The 20,509-nt window shown below is 38.0% G+C and overlaps 1 protein-coding gene across 2 annotated transcripts in view; it reads left to right on the forward strand.

The window, feature by feature from the left end:
* Positions 1–20,509, forward strand: part of brip1 (BRCA1 interacting helicase 1) — a 37,928-nt gene that overhangs the window by 15,959 nt on the left and 1,460 nt on the right. For both annotated transcript variants that reach the window (XM_059514284.1, XM_059514285.1), the window contains exons 13-19: positions 67–207; positions 458–619; positions 10,883–11,054; positions 11,128–11,249; positions 19,119–19,231; positions 19,333–19,415; positions 19,715–19,993. In XM_059514284.1, the coding sequence (XP_059370267.1) occupies positions 67–207; positions 458–619; positions 10,883–11,054; positions 11,128–11,249; positions 19,119–19,231; positions 19,333–19,415; positions 19,715–19,993 (1,072 nt within the window). The remainder of the gene's footprint in view (positions 1–66; positions 208–457; positions 620–10,882; positions 11,055–11,127; positions 11,250–19,118; positions 19,232–19,332; positions 19,416–19,714; positions 19,994–20,509) is intronic.

Genomic DNA, 20,509 nt, shown 5'->3' on the forward strand with positions numbered 1-20,509 from the left:
CATTGGGATGTTGTCAGTATGAGCATGGATAATAAGCTGTTATGGTGGTGATGTGTGTCACGACAGGCATTTTCAGATCTGAGCGGCTCAGTACGGAGTATCGTGCTGACCTCAGGGACTCTGTCTCCCATGGGCTCCTTTTCCTCTGAACTGGGCATCAAATTCTCCATCCAGCTTGAGGCGAATCATGTCATCAATAAGTCACAGGTCAGCGTTAGATATTTTAATATGAATATTTTTGTGGAAACAGTCACTTTTTTTTATTCAGGATTCTTTGATTTAAAAAGTTCAAAAGAACAGCATTTATTTGAAATGGAAAACTTTTATAAAATTCTAAATGTCCTTGCTATCACTTTTGATCAGTTCAATGTGTCCTTGCTGAATAAAAGTTACATTTTTTTTTTTTAAACATCACACCAAACTTTTAAATAGAGTTGTGTATTGGTTTATGTTGCAGGTCTGGGTCGGTACAGTTGGTGCAGGGCCTCAGGGTCGTAAACTTTGCGCCACATTTCAGCATGCAGAGACATTTGCCTTCCAGGATGAAGTAGGGGCCCTGCTGTTGAAAGTCTGCCACACAGTGAGCCGAGGGGTTCTCTGCTTCCTGCCATCCTACAAGGTACAGTACATACAACAGTTTTGCAATGAGCAATAGTATAAGCCTCACTGTTGCTCATATTTAGCAACTGCATGGCAATACAGTGCCAACTTTCTATCTCTTTGCTTATAAATAATGCGTAAAAAAATGTAAGATTCTGAACCACTAGTTGTTGTTTTTTTACAGTAAGTCATGTCAGTTTGCTATTGCAGCTCTACAAAGCTGCCACTGGGAGGCCTTAGAGACCACAACATGCTGATGTTTTCCATAAAATGCTATATAAAAAAAATATCATCTGCATGCTGTGTAAGACTGTGGTTTCTGTCTAACATTCCGGTAGAGGATCCACTAAGCCATAACTTAAAAAGTAACTGTTACAAAATTCAATAGCAGTGGACAGTGGTCAAATAATGATCATATACACTAATGTAGTTCTAATGTATTATGGATAATGAACAAAACCTTTTGAGTGCTGGCTCATGTTTTTTCTGTATCCATTTTCAGGTAACAGGTTAAATTACTGAAAGCCATTGAAGAATACTTTGTTACTCATTGTTTGTTATGTTTAGCTCATGAATAATTCAGCCCCATTCAAGCTGCCTGTCATGATGTATTCTCAGAGGGGATGATTACTTTTCTTAAATATCTATCTATCTCTGTGTGTGTGTGTGTGTGTGTGTGTGTGTGTGTGTGTGTGTGTGTGTGTGTGTGTGTGTGTGTGTGTGTGTGTGTGTGTGCGCGCGCGCACACATTTTAATGTAAATATATCATGTTATTGTAAATATATTTCATCCAATATATTTAACCTATCGGATCATAGTATGCTTCCCAAAATTTAACACAATAACCAGTTTTTTTTTATATATTGACCACATAAATTGCCTATTTTATATCATGTCCATGTATGAATGTTCCATGTGGATTAATATTTAATCTGGACACTGAGCAGTTTAGGGACTCATTGGAGACTGTAGAGGTTCTGGAGCCTGAAAGTCCCGTCTGAGGAGAAGCAGATCATCTGTAGTCTCCAGACACCTCTCAACACTCCTGCTTGATCCCTATCTCTCCACTTCAAGAGACCATGTCAATGTGTGTCTGTTCTGGCTATTTGTCCACATGACACCAATTGTGCTATATCACCCTCAGGCCCCTCAACAATATCATTCAGAACTCACACAAATAGACACGCAAGCGCCTTACTGTTCTCGAGGTGTAGTTTTGCATCTTCCAACCCGTCTCAGTCGGACCCAGTTAACCATATTGCCCCATGTTTTCTGGCATGACCTCATGACAGGAAGGGCTAAACAGCTAAGAGGGCCTGCTTATTAAATGTGGGCAAGGAAAGGTGAAAAGATCTTGTGGAAACGCAGGATGCTTTTAAAGCAGATTAAGATAAGGGCCATTAGAACTGACGTCGCCAAGCTGTCTATTTGAAGATGCATCTAAACTGGCGCCTGGTGCTTGAGATGGGGTGAAAAGGAGGGGTTGGTGGATGAATCTGTGCAACTTGCATCATCTCAAAGTGCTCTACAGGGGGTCTGAGCATAGGCTATAAGCCCCCAAGGCCTTTCAGCATATTGTCTGCAGTCTCAGCATTATCAGTAAAGGTACTACAGCACTTGAGATTCAAGGGATTTCTATTACAGAGATACTGTATTTATTTATTTAACAATCTTTTGTTTTGTTTTTATTGTAAAGTGTGTGTGTGTGTGTGTGTGTGTGTGTGTGTGTGTGCTCTTGTTTTTGTGACATATCAGGACACAACTTTGTATAATGACATGGGTGTGACACAGGTATTACAAGGAGAGGGTGACTTATGAGGACATGACCCATGTCTCCATTTTTCAAAATGCTTATAAACCATACAGAATGAGTGTTTTATTTATTTTTTTATTTTTTTTGAGAAAGTAAAAATGCTCAAAGTTTCCTGTGAGGGTTAGGCGTAGGGTTGGTGTAGGGTGAATATACAGTTTGTATAGTATGAAAACCATTACGCCTATGGGATGTCCCCACTTTTCATGCGTGCGTCTGCATATTAAATTATTGAAGGCATTTCTGGTTTGGGAAAATTCCACTTTGAAAGACCGCAACAACAAATCATTTCAAATCTTAAGATTGCGCTACCAAAAATATTTTTCCATCATTTTCACTGAGTGGGCTGGAAATTTTCATTCATTTTCTATTTTAAGAAGTCAGGTGAATAATGTTATGTTAGATATATTAATGTGACATGATATAACAACAGTATCTATAGAAATAGCTCTTTTCAGCCCGCTGCATTATTTTCCTCCTGATTATTTTTATGTTTACTTTTTATTCCACTCTAAGTAAATGAAAAATTAAAAGAAAAATACTGTGCATTTGTTGGTCTGCGCTCCCGATTTAATTCATGATATAAACCATGAATAGGAATATTTAATTTTTGTCCCCAACCCCAGATGTCTCTTTCTTTTCTTCAAGTTTGTTTTTACACGGATGCTGTAAAATGTAATTGTTACAACAAAAAAAAACAAACAAAAAAAATTATATATATATATATATATTATGGCTGCTCCGATCACGATCGGCCGATCGTTAATACACATCTCGTCAGTAAAGCCGGTTCTCTAATCAGCGGTAAATTCCCTCAGGTGCGTGATTTCACATAGAGAAGCTGTTACTACACGGAGCCATTGTTAACTGAGAAGATGCGCAAATCATTTAATTTTCAGCGTTTATTGGCGCATCTTCTCAGTTAACAACAGCGATCGGCCGATCGTGATCGGAGCAGGCATAATATATATATATATATATATATAATATAATATAATATATGAAAAGGTGAAGTGATATACAGCCAAGTATGGTGACCCATACTCAGAATTCGTGCTCTGCATTTAACCCATCTAAAGTGCACACAAACAGAGCAGTGAACACACACACACCGTGAACACACACCCGGAGCAGTGGGCAGCCATTTATGCTGCGGCGCTCGGGGAGCAGTTGGGGCTTCGGTGCCTTGCTCAAGGGCACCTTAGTCGTGGTAATGCCGGCCCGAGACTCGAACCCACAACCATAGGATTAGGAGTCAAACTCTATAACCACTAGGGCACGACTTCCCCTATATATATTTATATATATATACAGTATATCCCTAATATATATATTAGGGATATAAAGTACAGACCAAAAGTTTGGACACACCTTCTCATTCAAAGAGTTTTATTTTCATGACTATGAAAATTGTAGATTCACACTGAAGGCATCAAAACTATGAATTAACACATGTGGAATTATATATGGAATTATATACATAACAAAAAAGTGTGAAACAACTGAAAATGTCATTCTAGGTTCTTCAAAGTAGCCACCTTTTGCTTTGATTACTGCTTTGCACACTCTTGACTAACTCTTGATGAGCTTCAAAAGGTAGTCACCTAAAATGGTCTTCCAACAGTCTTGAAAGAGTTCCCCGAGAGATGCTTAGCACTTGTTGGCCCTTTTGCCTTCTGTCTGCGGTCCAGCTCACCCCTAAACCATCTCGATTGGGTTCAGGTCCGGTGACTGTGGAGGCCAGGTCATCTGGCGCGGCACCCCATCACTCTCCTTCTTGGTCAAATAGCCCTTGATGCCTTCAGTGTGACTCTACAATTTACATAGTCATGAAAATAAAGAAAACTCTTTGAATGAGAAGGTGTGTCCAAACTTTTGGTCTGTACTGTATATGTGTATATATATATATATAATGTTATATGTATATATGTATATATATAATCTGTGTATATATATATATATATATGTGTGTGTGTGTGTGTATATATATATATATATGTGTGTGTGTATATATATATATATATATATATATATATATATATATATGTAACAAATTAAACCTTCGTAATCATCGGGAAGGAGGAGGCGGAAACCGGCGGACAATCAAACTGAAACTTTAATTACAAGATAAACACAAAACAGTGCGTCAGCCCCTCACGGACGACTGACCCGCACAAATAAAAACCAAATACAAAATAAAACCCAGGCCTGGTCCTCTCTCGTCCATCACTGTTGTCACTCCGGTTTTATATCCCTCCATCTCCTCCGAGGGACTCGAGACCGGTGGGTCGAGCAGGTGTCGCTCGCTTCTGTTCCCACGTCTCTCTGCTCCGCCCCACTCGTCACAATATATATACATCCCAAATATTGCTGCAGATAGGAGGAGGATTTGTAGGAGTTATTCGTGGTATGTTGAAATTAATATGTTAATGCTTTTGTAATTTTAAATTTCTTTTTAATGATCGATGGCTAAAGGGTGAATAAAATGTCACCTCATTGTACACAGTTTTCGAATAGTTTTTGATAGAACGTTTTGCTGATTGGTTACAATATAAATGGAAGTTTCTCCCATAATTTGTGTAGGAGAAAGGTGGATATAATTAAAAGTTTTTGAATTTTTATATAAATGGACCATATATTAGGAGCAGTGCTGTTTCCCATCACTAAGTGTGATTGTTCTGCTCAAACTCCGTCCATTTCAGATGTGTATCAAAGTAAATGTTTATGTACTATGCTGTCGTGCTACTGTAGAGTGTGTAACTCTCTTGAAGCTGTCCATTAGTAAGGCAAGCCCTTATTCCAGCTATAACTCTTTACTAGATAACAACAGATCCATACTTCAGCAGATCTTGTTCTTTATCTGGAGTTCAGTTCTCACTGTTGGCCTCGCACTAATGGCCTGCTCCACATCAGCGCTGAAGAGTGTGGGTGCTTGCATGCAGGTGGCAGAGGCGCCACTCTGCTCCGTCCTTGGCGTGATCGTCACTGTGATATTTGACAGCTGAATTATTTACAGTAGCTGCACGTCTTCTGCTGCCACCAGGGCCCTATGTTTCATTTATGCCACCCTACAACCAAGTTTGTCCATTATTTAGAGGCCCTTTGCAAATAAAAAACAGCAATGTGTTGCCACATGACAGAATGGCGTCAAGGTTGGAGGAAAATAGATAAAGAGCAGTGTAGGTGACAGAGGAAAATGAGAACGTGAGAGAGAGAATGCAGTTGTTCCTCGCAGTACCACCTCACCACAATGTCCCCTCGGAGAACTGCATCCGGTCGACTTAATCTAGCATGGTGACACAAGCTGAGTGATGCATATATTTAGTCGACTAACCACAATGAATTATTCACCTTGTTGTGCCTGTGGATGTTCGCTAGATAGACTTCACTCCACTTTGTTTTATCAACAGCTTCTCTAAATGTTAATCCAGTCTTGTGCAGACATCTCTGAGATGTGACATTTGTCTCTTTACTGTCAAGGACAGCAACATTCACATGTACACAAACAGTTTGATTATTCCCAATAGTCAGAGTAAGGATTTACTGAGATTAAGTTCAATCAAACCCACTGACACTCCACTTGCCCCATTTTTCTGTCTTTTCTAAGAATCATGGCTGTTTAACCACCACTTTGTTACTTAGAAATTTCAATAGTGAATCAAGACATGTCCTGCTAAAATAGATTTTCTAAATATTTCTGATAAAATATTGATTGATCCAGCTAGATATTGTTAGATTGTGTAATTATAATGCAAGAGTCATTTGCACATTTTTCAATCAAATAGTTTTAATCTAACAGGATTGTGTTTGTTTGTTTATCTTTTTTGTGTGTGATGTTAATCACCAATGTTAAGACTCTCTAATTTTATGAAAAATGGCAAGTGGTTTATAGACACAGACAAAACATCTATTGAATGAATAGAGGGTGAATTCAAGAGGAGATGGAACCATCAAAAAACTACCTAATTTACTATAAAGTTTTGTTATTTATTGTTGTAACAGGCTACAGGCATTGGTACCCAATTTATAGTGAAATGGATTGACTTAAGGTACATGACATTTGATTCACTTCTGTCTCCTTTTTATGTAGCCTACATGATCATCTGAGAGTTACCTCTTAGTAAATATAATTGACTAATAAATATAATAGACTTGTGAACAATGTGTCTGTTTTTGATCTGTTGCAGATAATGCTAGCCTGCCTGAGTTGTGAAGATGTGAGTTTCTGTTCTGCTGTAATGGTGCCTTGAATAAGACATGAGAGTGGGTCACTGATGTTGTGACCCACAACAGGGCTCCAGCCCTTGGGAGCAGTGTGAGAGACAAGGTGTCAGAAATGGGGCTTCATACACTCATACTGATGGTTAAATGTAGCCTAGTACTTCGTTGTCAAGCACTCTCACACTTCACTGTAATATTATCATTGGAAATCATTATATTAGCACTTTAAACCTTTTTTTAATCTGAGATTAAACAGTCATTCTACTGATGTACACAATGAAATGACTGCATGAGGTTAAATGCCTCTTATCATTTGTTGGAGTTTGTTTGGTATTAGTGCGTTCATGTCGTTTTTGAGCACGCCATCTGTTTGATGGCACTGTCACTGACCTCGGAGAGGGCTGGTGTAGGGTCACTTCTGACATGTTTATGCACCTGAGCCTCAGCCAAGTGTGCAGATTGACATTTTCATTCTGCTGTCTCCTGGTCTAGGCCCTGTGGAAACAGCGCTGCTCTTGTCAGATAATGCCTATGAATTAGGCATGAAGGCTGTGTGCTCATCCCATCACCACCACCCCCACAAACTCCTATTCCTTGTCCTAACATCTTAAAACACAAGTGCACACTTGCAGTGGCTAATTAATTTCATTTGGCAACATTGGATGCTGTCCATTTATTCAAATCAAATGTGAGGTGTTATGGATATACTGGGGATAAAATGGATGGATGTATAGTTAACTGTATATAGGATAGACACTGGTGATACAAGTGATACTATCTATATTAGATATATTATATTTAATTCAGTTTACATTAATATTCATCTTCCTGTGGCCAAATTCAATTTAAATTCCATATAACAAATTAAAAAGGAGCTAATTATTCTTGAAAAATATGAAGTCTGTAATGAGTCTAGAATTCAACAGCTGGCGATAATCTTGAGTTTCTAGCTCACTGCTGACTGGGTTGCCTTTTGGTTTTCAAACTATGGCTCTAGTCTGTCAAGATGAGGGATGTGGAAAATGTGCCTGTAATAAAATGACTGCATAGAAGCAGACATAGAGTGATGTTTACTCACAGTGTCTGTGAGATAAAAGCATTAGGACCATTACCCTTTGAGCCAAGGGACTCCTGGAGTGGCACTGTATTGTATTTCGCCCGCTTTTATAAGGCCTTACAAATTACAGCTCTGGGAATATAAACAACAAGATTATACAAGGAGTCTTTGTGCTTGCATGTGTCCCTGTCTTTTAAGGACCAGCATTTTATAATCAGGTTATGCTCAGGTCATCATCAGGTTACACTTCAGACCAAGCACAAATTAATAATGTTGACCCTTAAGGTAAATTCAGGATGCCAAATACATCTTCCAAACCCATCAGTTGTATCCATTGAAATGACCATCTATGTATCCATTTTTTGTCCTCCTCCTGTTATGAACTCTTCCTCAGAAATCTGAATTTCCGCCAAGTACAGGGTGTATAATGTGCTGTTTTATTCTTTGGGCATTCTACTGAGAGAGAGCATTAATAATACACCTTTTATTCTTATTGGATTTGAAGCAAATGTGGGACAATTGGTTTACTGTTAGTGTTTGAAACAGTGATGTTTATGAGCTGTTGCATCTTCAGCACAAATGTCATGTTTTATTGAAGACAAGTGGCTTGTTTGTTCCTATAAGCACAGACCTGATGAAATTGGTGCTTGCTTCACTTCACAGAAACATCATTGTGTAAAGTTGTTTTCATAGTGTAGAAGTCTCAGCCACTTAGGTGAGATGTTAGGTGATGTTATTTAAAGGTCGACCGATTTATCGGTTTTGCAGATTTATCGGCACTAATAGTTGATTGCTTGAACAATCGGTTATCGGCAAAAATCCATGCCTATAGTTTTCCGCATTTCGTCCATTGAAGGAGTGGCTGATAAGGCTCTGTTTTCATTATACAGTGCGAGAGCAGCCTCTAGTCGCTGAAATCACTGACAGCACGTGCTGTCTGTTTAGACACATGACGCTGCACACTGAACAGAGCATCTTTTATTTTGATTAGATGATCATTAAGTGCTCAATAATAGAAGCAGTTAAAGTGCGAGAGTAAACATTGTGCTGGTATAATTGTAGGGCTCTATGTTTTCCGTGATGCAGAAAACGTGGATGGAATCGTGGAATCCATTCATAAAAACGGAATTCACAGATTAGCGTGTGACACTCGCGGTGATTTCAGGACGAAGGACGAATGAGGACGAAAAGACACGAAGAACATCTCCAGAACTGCTCTGAGAGTCACTTCATGAGCATTTGACCATTTGATTTGAGCAAAAGCATCATATCACATGCACAAAGAAAGAATTGTATTCATTTATTTTGCAACCTGTCAAAATAAAAGTCCGGTTTTGAAGTCTATTGTTCAGTAGAATGTACATAGCCTATTACTACTACTAAAGTGAAACAAACATTATTTTTAAAAGAATAATCGCACAACATTTCTTCCATGTTTTAAATTTAATATTAAATCCCCTTTGTTTGCCAAAAAAAAGTTTGCTTAATTTTAAGTAATTAAAAGTTAAATAAAATTAATGTTTCATGCCTTGATTTAAAAACAATACAAATTGAAATACACACAGAATTTTTGAGGGGAAAAATCATTAGGCTTCTTTGAGAAAAAAAATTAAGTTGTTTTATGCTTTCAAATAATTAGACATGCTAAAACTAAAAAATAAAATAAAACATTCATAGGGCCCTAATCATGTAATTTTTGTTAAACTTTTATTAAATTGATTTGAAAATGTATACGTTTAAAGATTTTATTTAATTAGGCTTACTTTATGATTAATACACTTTAATTTAACAATTAAAAAGGAGTGGAGTAAAATTAAAATGGAAAAAACTGAATCAAGAAAAATTAAATGGCAGAATATGGAAATAAATGAAATGGAATTTAGGAAAGCATTTACTGATTTCATAGGGCCCTATTAGAGTGTGGTAATCTCAACATTTACGATTACTGTTATTATTATAATTATTATTATTATTACTATTAATATGGTTCAGTACCGTTTTTATTTATTTATTTATTTATTTTGTAAATGAAGCACTATTTTAGTTTTTAGTGTTTTTTTTTTTTTTAGTATGCATTTTAAAAACTATCGGTTAATTAATCGGTATCGTCCAGTGTGGTCCAACCTTGCTATCGGTATCGGCAAAATCCAATATCAGTCGACCTCTAATGTTATTAATTGAGATTAATTTATTGTCTTCCTTGAAGTCTGGACATGCTTAGGTTTTGTGTCTTCTAAACTAGAAAGAAGTGTAATGATCCTAATACTTAGCCCTAAGGCACTTCTCTAGTGCTTATGTAATTGTTTATCTGAATGAAGCCACAAATTCCTGTAGTCATGTGAAGTTATTTGCTGATCACAATCAGAACTTTTGTTTGACCCTTCTAACACATTTCCAAGCCAGTGAAGATTTGCTTGGATTGTAAAGGCATGCCTATTCAAGAGGAAAATGCGTACAGCAGAGACAAGAGTTGCTCTCTGTGTGGAAGAGCTTTTAGATCAGTGTTCCCCCTTTGGGAGTTACTGACTTTTTTGCACTAACAATAGCAATGTAACAGTGATTTTAATTATGAACTAAGTTTAAACTTGCAGTTTATCTGAGTAATGCTCTGAGTAATGAGAACTAGAGAAAAGACAGAAGAGAAAACATCCTGTGTCTTGCTGTGATGCTTTGTTCTCAGGCTTTTAGAGTGCAGTGTAATCTGCCTGAGCAGCGTATTCCATTATTCATTAAAATACGAAAAAGAAAAAAGTTCCAAACCAGCAAATTTTTACAGTGCAAACAGGAGGTCTGTATTTATTAAACTATGAATTACTGGGCAACCCAGAGTTCAGACATTCCTCTTCAACTGCGTCTTGTTTTTTTATGTTAATGGGTGCCACATGAATGCTGCAGTTTTGAATCGGACATTTGCGTTCCAGAATTTGGTTTTCATTATGTTTGTTATTAAAAGAATCCTGTTTACCCTTCTAGGTCACTGCTATTATTACTCTACACTAATTACTTATGTACTGTATTGTGTCAGAACAGGAATAAAAATTATGGTGACCCATTTAACTTGCATATTATTATAGACTGAATATTACAGTATGTCCTAATAATAACTACTAAATGCATATTGCATTGTAAAAAATATCAGATTGTCTTGGGGGTCCGTTACAAATAATAAATTATGTTTTTTGTGTTTTTATAAGATGTTAGATAAACTGAGGGACCGCTGGATGAACACAGGTCTGTGGGACAAGCTTGAGGAGCGGAAGACTGTAATTACAGAGCCACGTGGTGGTGGCAAGGGGGATTTTGATGAGTTGCTGCTGACATACTACAAGGCCATCAGAGGAACAGCAGCCAACAGTGAAAACAGAGGTTAGTGTTGATTCATTCCAAATGCCTTGTTTAAATGTGTTGGCTGTGTGTTGATTATGATTTATTTTACCAGACGGAGCACTGCTGGTTGCGGTTTGCAGAGGGAAGGTTAGCGAGGGGTTAGACTTCACTGATGATAATGCCAGAGCAGTGGTCACTATTGGTATCCCGTTCCCCAATATCAAAGACCTGCAGGTGATGGTCTGCAAATATCATATGACAATTATAATTGCATATACTGTATTTGGCATGTCTATGAAGTTTCTCAATTGTAATCGATCTCATGAGCCATGTTCAAATCTATCAAAAATAGTAGATTTAATTAATGGAATTCTGTAATGGCATGGCATCATATTTGCATTATTCCTAAAGTCACTACAATGCTTGACCTTGAAAAGTCTTTTGCTTTATTAATTGTTCTAGTCAACTGGATGTGAGTGTTCAAGATAATTCAAAACCATCTAAGTTGCTTCATGAGCTGTGAACTGATGGTAGAGGTTCCTGAAAGAGATTAACTTTGCTTGGGTCACCTAATCTTTTTATAAACTGATTGAATTTTTTTTTACTTTTCTACATCCTCATTTGAACCCTCTCATATGTGTTCATGTTTTTAAAAAGTTACTTTGTGTGATCTGTAAATGAATTCAATAGTTATTGTGCTGTGTTCTGCCTGTCCTTAGCAGATAGACCTGACCTTTAAGCTTCCCCCTCTGTCTACCTTGCTGTCAGAGTATGTTGAAGCTCTGCTAACTGGGTCTGTCACCATGGGGATAAGTACAGATGATTGACACTTCCAAGCCCTTCACCTTAGCAGAAGCTGTTGGCGTGGTTGTACCCTTACCTCTGGGGAAGGCCTTTGATTTTTTTTTCACTTCTGCTCCAGTGGAGTCCGATTGAGTTTGCCATTTTGGATGAGTTTTGGAGGGTTCTGAGGTAGATTTTAATCATGTGGCTTGTTGCGTACAAGTGATGAGTTGATGTGCCAGAGGGGGTGAGGAGCAAGGAGGCAGGGGTTTCTAGTGCACCTGGCCAACCGTAATGCTTCTCCTTGTCTCAAATGCCACATGAAGTGGTTGACCGCACTCAAATGTGTTTGTTTGCTGCCATCGATTTCCCCTCAATACATCCCCCATCGACACAGGTGATGCTTTGCCTCGTTTGCCTAGTGCAGGTTAAAAGATGAAGGATGGTGAAGGACTTTTGGCTCTTTCTTATCCTAAACAGAGAAGAGAGTTTGCTGAAACCTTTGCTACTTGTGAAATTAGAATTATTTTTGCAGTTGGGGAATAAGTCTTTCTGCACGTTATCTTCAGCACATCTTTTTAAATTTCAAATTTTTTTCAGGTTTCAGGAGAAACGACAAACAAGATACTCTACACTGCTCAAAACTTGCATTTAAATTAGGGGTGTAACGGTATTCGTACTGAACCATTTCCGTACAGGTCTTTCTGTTCGTTAGCATTGGAGAGCAGCTTCTGGGACAGTTCCCATGTCTGAGCCGTGATGCCCCACAGATTTGTGCAGAGCGGAGCTCAAGTGAACGTGTGGAAATGTCACACAGCATTTAATTTACATCAGCAAGTCATCAGGGTCCACAGCTCGTTAGTTCACTAGAGAAATTAAGTCTAGAGAGGAGCATTTTGTTAAATATTACACCATATACTCATTATATTTGCATTATATATTATAATTGCATTGCGTTATCAAGCGCAAGGTTAGGGGTTCGATTCCCCGGGAACACATGATAAGTTAAAATTGATAGCCTGAATGCACTGTAAGTTGCTTTGGATAAAAGCGTCTGCTAAATGCATATATTTAATTTTGTATTTAATTTTAATTTAATTATATTTTACTAAACTTGTTGGTCTTAATTATTTAATGTACAGTATGTTTAAATTAATCTGTTATGAAACATGCTATGACAGCCATTGTGTTTAATATATTTGAACAAATCTTAGAAATTGTATTATATATAAGTCAATTTAATAACTGCATTATGTGCAAAAAAATTAAGTTGAGTGTTGATCATCTGTTTAAAAATAAATGGTAATTAAATTTAAGTTTGGGTTAAGTTGTTAGACCTAATTGTAACGTTATCATGTAAAAGGGCTCCCTATAGTTTTAAGCATAAGCTGAGGTAGATTTTTATCACTAAGAAAATTTAAACTAACTGAATGTATTTAAAGAAAGAGCAACTTGTTCAGTTAACCAATAATAAAAAAAAAAAAGTTTAGTTTTTCCCCCTGCTTTACCGAAATCATACTGAACCGTGACATTAAAACCAAGGTACGTACCGAACCATCATGTTTGTGTACCGTTATGCCCCAAGTTTAAATCATCATTGGCAAATTTTTTTAATATAAAAACATACTTACAGACTGCCCCAATTAATAGAAGCAGCCTTTGTGCACAGAAGCATTGTAGGCTACTGCTTCAGGAAACAGTTCTCATCCTCTGTAAAATGCACTGCACACTAAGGCTCCAAGATTATGACATAAATCATAATCGTCGATTAATCCCTTGAAATTGTAATTGCGATTATTAATTACGTTTATAACAATTTACATTGAATGATGTTTATACCATTGTTTGATGCAACTGCTTGCCATATTTTTATATGAAAGTTAAAGGAGTCATACCCTCGTATTACCTTGGATACCTACGGCTGTATTATAGTCTTTCAGGCCCTTCTAAAAAAGAAAATTGGAAAAAAAATAAACACAGAGCTCCTCAGACCCTTATCTCTGTAGGCATTATTGTCTCGCGAGATCTGATGCGATATTTTGGCTGTCGTGGACGGTCATTATAATAATGCAAATGAGGGGCACGTTGATTGGTTGCAGGAAGGAGGGGGGTTGACACCGCAGGTAACGCTTTAGCATATCATTACAAACTGACATCATGGCGCAAGTTGTGAATGAACGCGACCGGCTTCCCGGCCAGCGCCGTTTAGGGCTTAAATCAAACTTCATTCACGCACACATATGAAACACGCTTGCATATATACTAAGTACTTGTCACACATACATGTATATGAACTATCTACGCACATAAAGTTACTCATATGAGACGTGAGCACACACACAAATATAAGACGTGAGCACACACACACAAACTAGACGGGGCCTCGTGTAAGCATTAGGCAATAAATAATCAATAACCGAATTCATGATGATCTCAGTCATTTGTTTTTTGCAAAGTACGTTAGCAGCCATTCCCCATACCTCGAAGCTAATGCTCCCGCCAGAGTTGTGCCTGGACGCGTTCATTAAACGATAGTTCATGAACTCGTTCATATTTTGGGCGAACATGAACTGATCGTACCGCATTACTGCCTGATGAACGTTACTGTGAAGTCGTTCATTCTGGTGTCTGTGATCGCCACGCTCTCTCAGTTTAACTTCGTTCAGTAGGATGCCAGATTTCTATAAAGCCTTCCAGGCGAAAACCCACCTAAAACCCACCGTAAACCGGCCTTAATATGTAGCGGAAAAAACACCCAATCTGGCAACGCCAGACTCTCTTGTTCAAAGTCGTTCATCAAAATGAACAAATCTTTTTTCGAGTCATTTCGTTCATTTAAGGGGCTTTAAATGTTACTATTAACTGGCAAATTCCCCGAACACATCAACCTACGCAATCTTGATCATATTCTGAATTAAGAAATCATTATAATGCAGTCAAAAGTCAGTTTTTGCAGTCCGTTTACAGGGAACATAAATAATTACTTCACCTCCAGTCTTTCGTTTATTTGTCTAGTGACAGACGCAATAGCATACAATAGCTGCATTAGCAGTTAGATGCTGTTTGTTACACACAGTAGAGCAATAAAAACACAGTCTTACCATTTCAATTGCAGGCTATTTTGTTGGAATGGCGCTTTTCCCGAGCTTCGATGCCAACTTCGCCTGATATTGCCCCAAATTTGTGAAGGATTTCGGTTTAGCACAAACACGTAATGATAAGCCAGTGGAAGGGTTGAAGGAACCGCGTCATTAAAAATTAATTTAATCCACTGGTCTCTGATAGCTAGGTCCGTTCTTGGTAGAGAAAACACATTTACATGTTGATTCTGGCAATCAACCACAGAGCAACTCACGTGTGCACTACTCCAGCGTCTTTCGCGACTGAATATGAGGGGGAGAGGGGAAGGGGCGAGCTTCCTGCTGCGGTGTCCATATATGGTATATCCTGCCCCGTCTTGACGTCAAGACGGGGAAGAAATCAAAATCTCGTATTTGAGTGCGCGTGCACGTGGGCTATTTTACAAACCCTGAGGTAAACAAACGCTTCACTTTTAAATATCGGCTTCCCGGCCAGTGTATAATCGTTAGGCAATCATAACATACATTGATTCTTGTGGAAAAGTGAAAATTGTGGGTCATGACTCCTTTAACAAGCAGAAAACACTCTAACTGAAAAACTTTGAATGCTTTTCTATAGTATTAAGCCTAAAATGTCAACTACACATCGGATTGAATTCTTCTTTAAATTATAAAAAAAAAATTAAATATGAATGGTAAATGGTAAACTTTAATTAAAATAATGGGAAAAACCCTTATGATAGCATGTAGAAAGAAAAAAACATCTTAAGCTTTCAAAATAGTGGACTTTGAACGACTATTTGCAGCTTTGAACAATTATGTAATTGGGGCATCCATATTTGTAATTGCAATTAGAAATTTGATTAATTGTGCAGTCCTACACACTCAATATTTAACCCTACACAATATTTGGGTCTAACTGTTCTGGAACAGTGTTGTAAATACAATTTATCGATTAATTTCTAGTTGTGTCCTCTTTTGAAAGACCAAACAAAGTAGTTTCACTTTCACAACGAAGCAACAGCGTCTCCACAACATGGCGGCACTGGCAACAGTGAGAATAAAAGTCACACCTTCTTTCGTTGTGTGAACATTTGGGTGGTGTTATGCAAATATTACCACATAGTGACATAAACGTGGGGATGTTAAAAAAAGCCATTTTAGGAGGGCGTGGCTGACGTAAATTTTATAAAAAAAATAACTTTGGATTTGAGACTTTAGCCTTTGCAACTTTACAGATCTTCTTTATGCACCAAGAGCTTGCAACACTCCAAAGAGAAAGGAAAAATTTTAATCGCATCATATGACCTCTTTAATTTAATTTGCAAGCCTTAATGATTTTCCAATTGTCACTGAATTGTTCTTTTGAGCAGACTGGACTTGGTCAAATCAGTTTCCAGAATGATAAATGATTCAGTTTCCAGAATGTGTCTGAATCTAAATTATTTTAAAAAATCTTTATTCTGTATTTACAAATGACTGGCAAGGTCATGAAAATCCATTTTATGCAAGCGTTTTATGGATACTAGGAAACAACAGTTTATTCAACAATAACAACACAACAATGTTTATATATACTGACAGCCTGCATGTAAGCTTTTGGGTGCATGGGGGGTGGAGATGACCCCTGGGGATATCTAGAATATGACCCTATTAATGCAAAGGAAAGAAAGAACACTGACACTAAAGTAACTCTATACAAAGCCAGAAAATGTAAAAATATAAATCTAGTTTCCTTATTGTTCATTTCAAGCTTTCAGAAAGGTACGCACATGCTTGAATTCATTGCGACTTGTGGCTTAACTTTCTACTCTCTAGTCAGAGTAGAGTTCCTGTTGTGTCGATGCCTGCACAGTCTTCCCAGATAGACAGAAAAGCTATTAAAGTGCCTCTGAAACGAGACTATCGCTTTTATTAGTCCGTTATTGGGAGCAAGATCAAAGGTGAACTTTAAACAGTCTAAGGCATTGAAAGCCAATGGTGCACACATAAAAATAGCCTCTGGTGAACATAAAAACTGGAGGGAACATGTTTTGTTTCGCTAAGAAAAATAATCTCAGATTTAAAAGGCAGTAAAAGGACTATTCCAGCTGATGCCGTGTCTCAATGCCTAATGAACAGCTTTTGCAAGACCATGGAAAGTGTGTTAAATTGTAAAGGTTTGTGTGGAATGTTGTATATCGTTTCTCTTTGATTTTCCTTTTAATTACGGAGCCGAGGACTCTTAGTGTGACGCGCTCTGCTGTTTCCTAACACGGACAGACAGCAGGCTACGAGATCTCGGAGACCGGCACGGCGGCGGCAGTGTTCCGCTCCGCTGTAATGCATGCCTCTTGGTCAAATGTCTGTTTTTAAGGATGAACAGGTACGGAGGTTGAAGTTGATGTGAGAGTGGGCTATCTCCTGACATTTTACGTAATCCCTTCAAGCTTGCGGTTTCTTGCACATTGAGGAGATTTGGCTAGCAGCGAGAATTGGCTTTTTCACATATGCAAGCTGTCATGTCGGATTGAGTGTTGACATGATACGGGGAGGTGAAGGGCCTTGATAGTGAAATAGACTCTGATTGGATTTATATGACAGTTCGCCTCGGGTGGCGGCCTTTAGTTGACAACAGGATCTCTATCCAGATGCTTTTAACCCTTCCACTGGATTAGAGATTGAGATTGTGCATCAGGTCATGCTGAAGTGTTTGCTCTTCAGTTCAGCCCCATGTGTATGTCAACGTGTCCATGTGTTTCTGAATATTCCTGATTAAGGTGTGTGACAACATCTGGGATGACACAGAGTTGATGTGTACAAGAGACAAGCTTTACCTGCGACGGTCATGCCCTCGTGCAGGTTGTGGCATCTGAAAACACAGTACCTGTCACAAATAGTTTAGGCCTTGGCCATCCTTTCCCATCTGAAGGTATTTGAACTTTTCACTTGTCAGTTCAAAAAGGTTAGCGTTAAAACCGTGAGGACAGTGGGTGAAAATTGATGGATGCCTCCTTGGCATTTTTATGGCAAAGCAGATGCCTATTGTCTGGTGGCCTCTTTCTTCCGCCTCTTTGCAATGGATCAGCGGGTGTGGGCAGGCGAGTATGAAAGCACTTCAGGCCCAGGGTGTCATCTTCAGGGGAGTTTTGCTCTCTGCAGATCACTGCTCGCCAGCCCTACCTCCTGCCAGTGTTAATCTAATTAGTTCTATATGAGCGGCACGGTGGTGGTGCAGCTGCCCAACTCCCAGCTGTGGGCGTTTGGGTCTACTGAAGAATTAAGAATGAGTTGGTGAAGATGAATACTGTATTCTTTGATAGTTTAAAATGGAATCTTTATTTGAACAAGAGCAAAATTCTGTCAGTGTACTGTAATTTTCAACTTGTAAGTCTTTTGGGTTTCACAGAAGAAAGTAGGTCTAGGTTAATCACAATCCCTCAGGATTGCCTCATGAATTGCCAAAACTAGCAACCTTCCATTTAGAAGACATGTAAATTTACCACTATACAGTGCTTATCCAATACTGTTTGTTTATTTTGCTGTTCATCAGAAGTTTAAAATAGTGTTTTCCAGGCCTATAAATAGACAGAATAGAGAAAGTCATATAAAAGTCAGCAAAATTTCTGTGCATAGACTACCATTAAAAGGTTTGAGTCTATAAGATTTTGTTTTTAAAAGGATTCTCTCCAAGACTGCATTTATTTGATCAAAAATGTAGTAAAATCAATATTGTGAAATTTTATAATTTAAAATTAGTTTTTTATTTAAATGTATTATAATATTTCATTTATTCCAGTGGTGCCAAATCTGAGTTTCATCAGACATTACTCCAGTCTCCTCGGTGTCACATAATCCTTCAGAAATATTTCAAAAATGCTGAGTTGTTGCTCAAGAAACATTTATTTTTTATTCATGTTGAAAATAACTGTGCTGCTTAATATTTTTGTGGAAGCAGTGATACTTTTTTCAGGATTCCTTAATAAATAGGAAGTTTAAAGAAACATTTAAAAAGAAGAAATCTTTTGTAACATTATAAATGTATTTACTGTCAGTTTTATTTTATCAATTTAATGAACCCTTGTTGAATACAAACAGAAATTCCAATAACTCTTCTGACCCTATAGTTGTCTTAATATTTCATGCAGCTTATGCTCATCCAGTGATCATTTTTATTTTACCTCTACCATCTCCTGAAATTCTATGTTTAATGTTTTTATAGGAGTTAATTTGGTCCAAGTAATTTTTTTTTGCATTGCAGGTTGAACTAAAGATGAAATACAATGATAAGCATGCCAAGTCACGAGGGCTTCTGCCTGGTGGGCGCTGGTACGAGATTCAGGCATATCGGGCACTAAACCAGGCACTCGGAAGGTCAGAGCCACATGGATTTTACAGTTGGTATTTACACATATGTATTTCTCTGACGTGGTACAAATCTTTTAAGACCAATTTGGTGTTTGCTGCCCTTATAGGTGTATACGACATCGAAATGACTGGGGGGCACTTATACTGGTTGATGACCGGTTTAGGACGAACCCGAACAAATACATCACAGGTAAATTAATAATGGTCTAAAAGTGCTAAAAATGATTGCCCCTTTGTGTCATCCAACTGTAGTTCCTTTCTGCATCACTAGATGGAGATAATGACCTACCGCAGGGGTTTTGATTGTGGGCTGCGGCCACATAATGTGTACATAAGGTCTTGCTCTTTTACATGTAACAGTGATGGGTTGAAAACATTCATTACTTGAAAATCTACCCGTATTGACAGTACTGTGGCAGAGTGTTATGAAAATAGTGGTCAAGTAGAGTGGTTAAATGTTTGTCAAACACTGCTGTCCTCTTCTCTCAGGCCTGTCAAAGTGGGTGCGTCAGCTAGTGAGGCACCATGACACCTTCACTGGCGCCATGCAGTCCCTGGAGTCCTTTTCTCAAGGCCAGCGGGGGGCAGTAGAGACCTTCGAAGAGACACAGTCTCAGGCTGCCCCTCGACACCCCAGCCCTTCCACTGTTACCTCACCCCCTCCTGAGATAATCACCCCCCTCAAGCCATTTGACAACATGCTTGCAACGCCGAACCTACACACCGAGGTGCAGGTGGCCAACTCTGAAGCCAGGTCTTCTGAATCAGGTATATGACTTGAGTGGGGAAAAAAATTAATTATATTTGTTTAACATTCTCATTTGCGTCCTGGAGGAAGTCACAGTATTTGGTGATGATGGATAACTGGTCGGCCAACAGTTTCCTGCTTCACTTCATTAAAGCCCTGTAACTTCCATGCAGTACTTTTATTTCTGTCTTTTAAAATGAGACCTTTATAGATTATTTAAATCTCGTACTCTTGATGTCGTTTAAAGGAAAAGTTCACTGAATTTTTTTTTTATTGTAAATTAACATGTTTTTTGTTGTTGTTGTTTTTGCTGTTGAACAAAATAGAAGAATGAATGATTATAACTGCAGTCATTTTTTTATTATTATTAATTTATTATTTATTTATTATTATTTATTAAGTTCTTTCGAAACTTAGAACTTTTACTCAAGTACATGTAAACAAGTGACATTCTTCAAGATTTCTCCTTTAGTTTAGCAAAGAAAACTATGGAACCAAAATAGATTTAAACTAATGTGAGGGTGAGTAAACAATGA

The sequence above is a fragment of the Carassius carassius genome, chromosome 28 (genome assembly GCF_963082965.1).
Source record: "Carassius carassius chromosome 28, fCarCar2.1, whole genome shotgun sequence".
Lineage (NCBI taxonomy): Eukaryota > Metazoa > Chordata > Actinopteri > Cypriniformes > Cyprinidae > Carassius > Carassius carassius.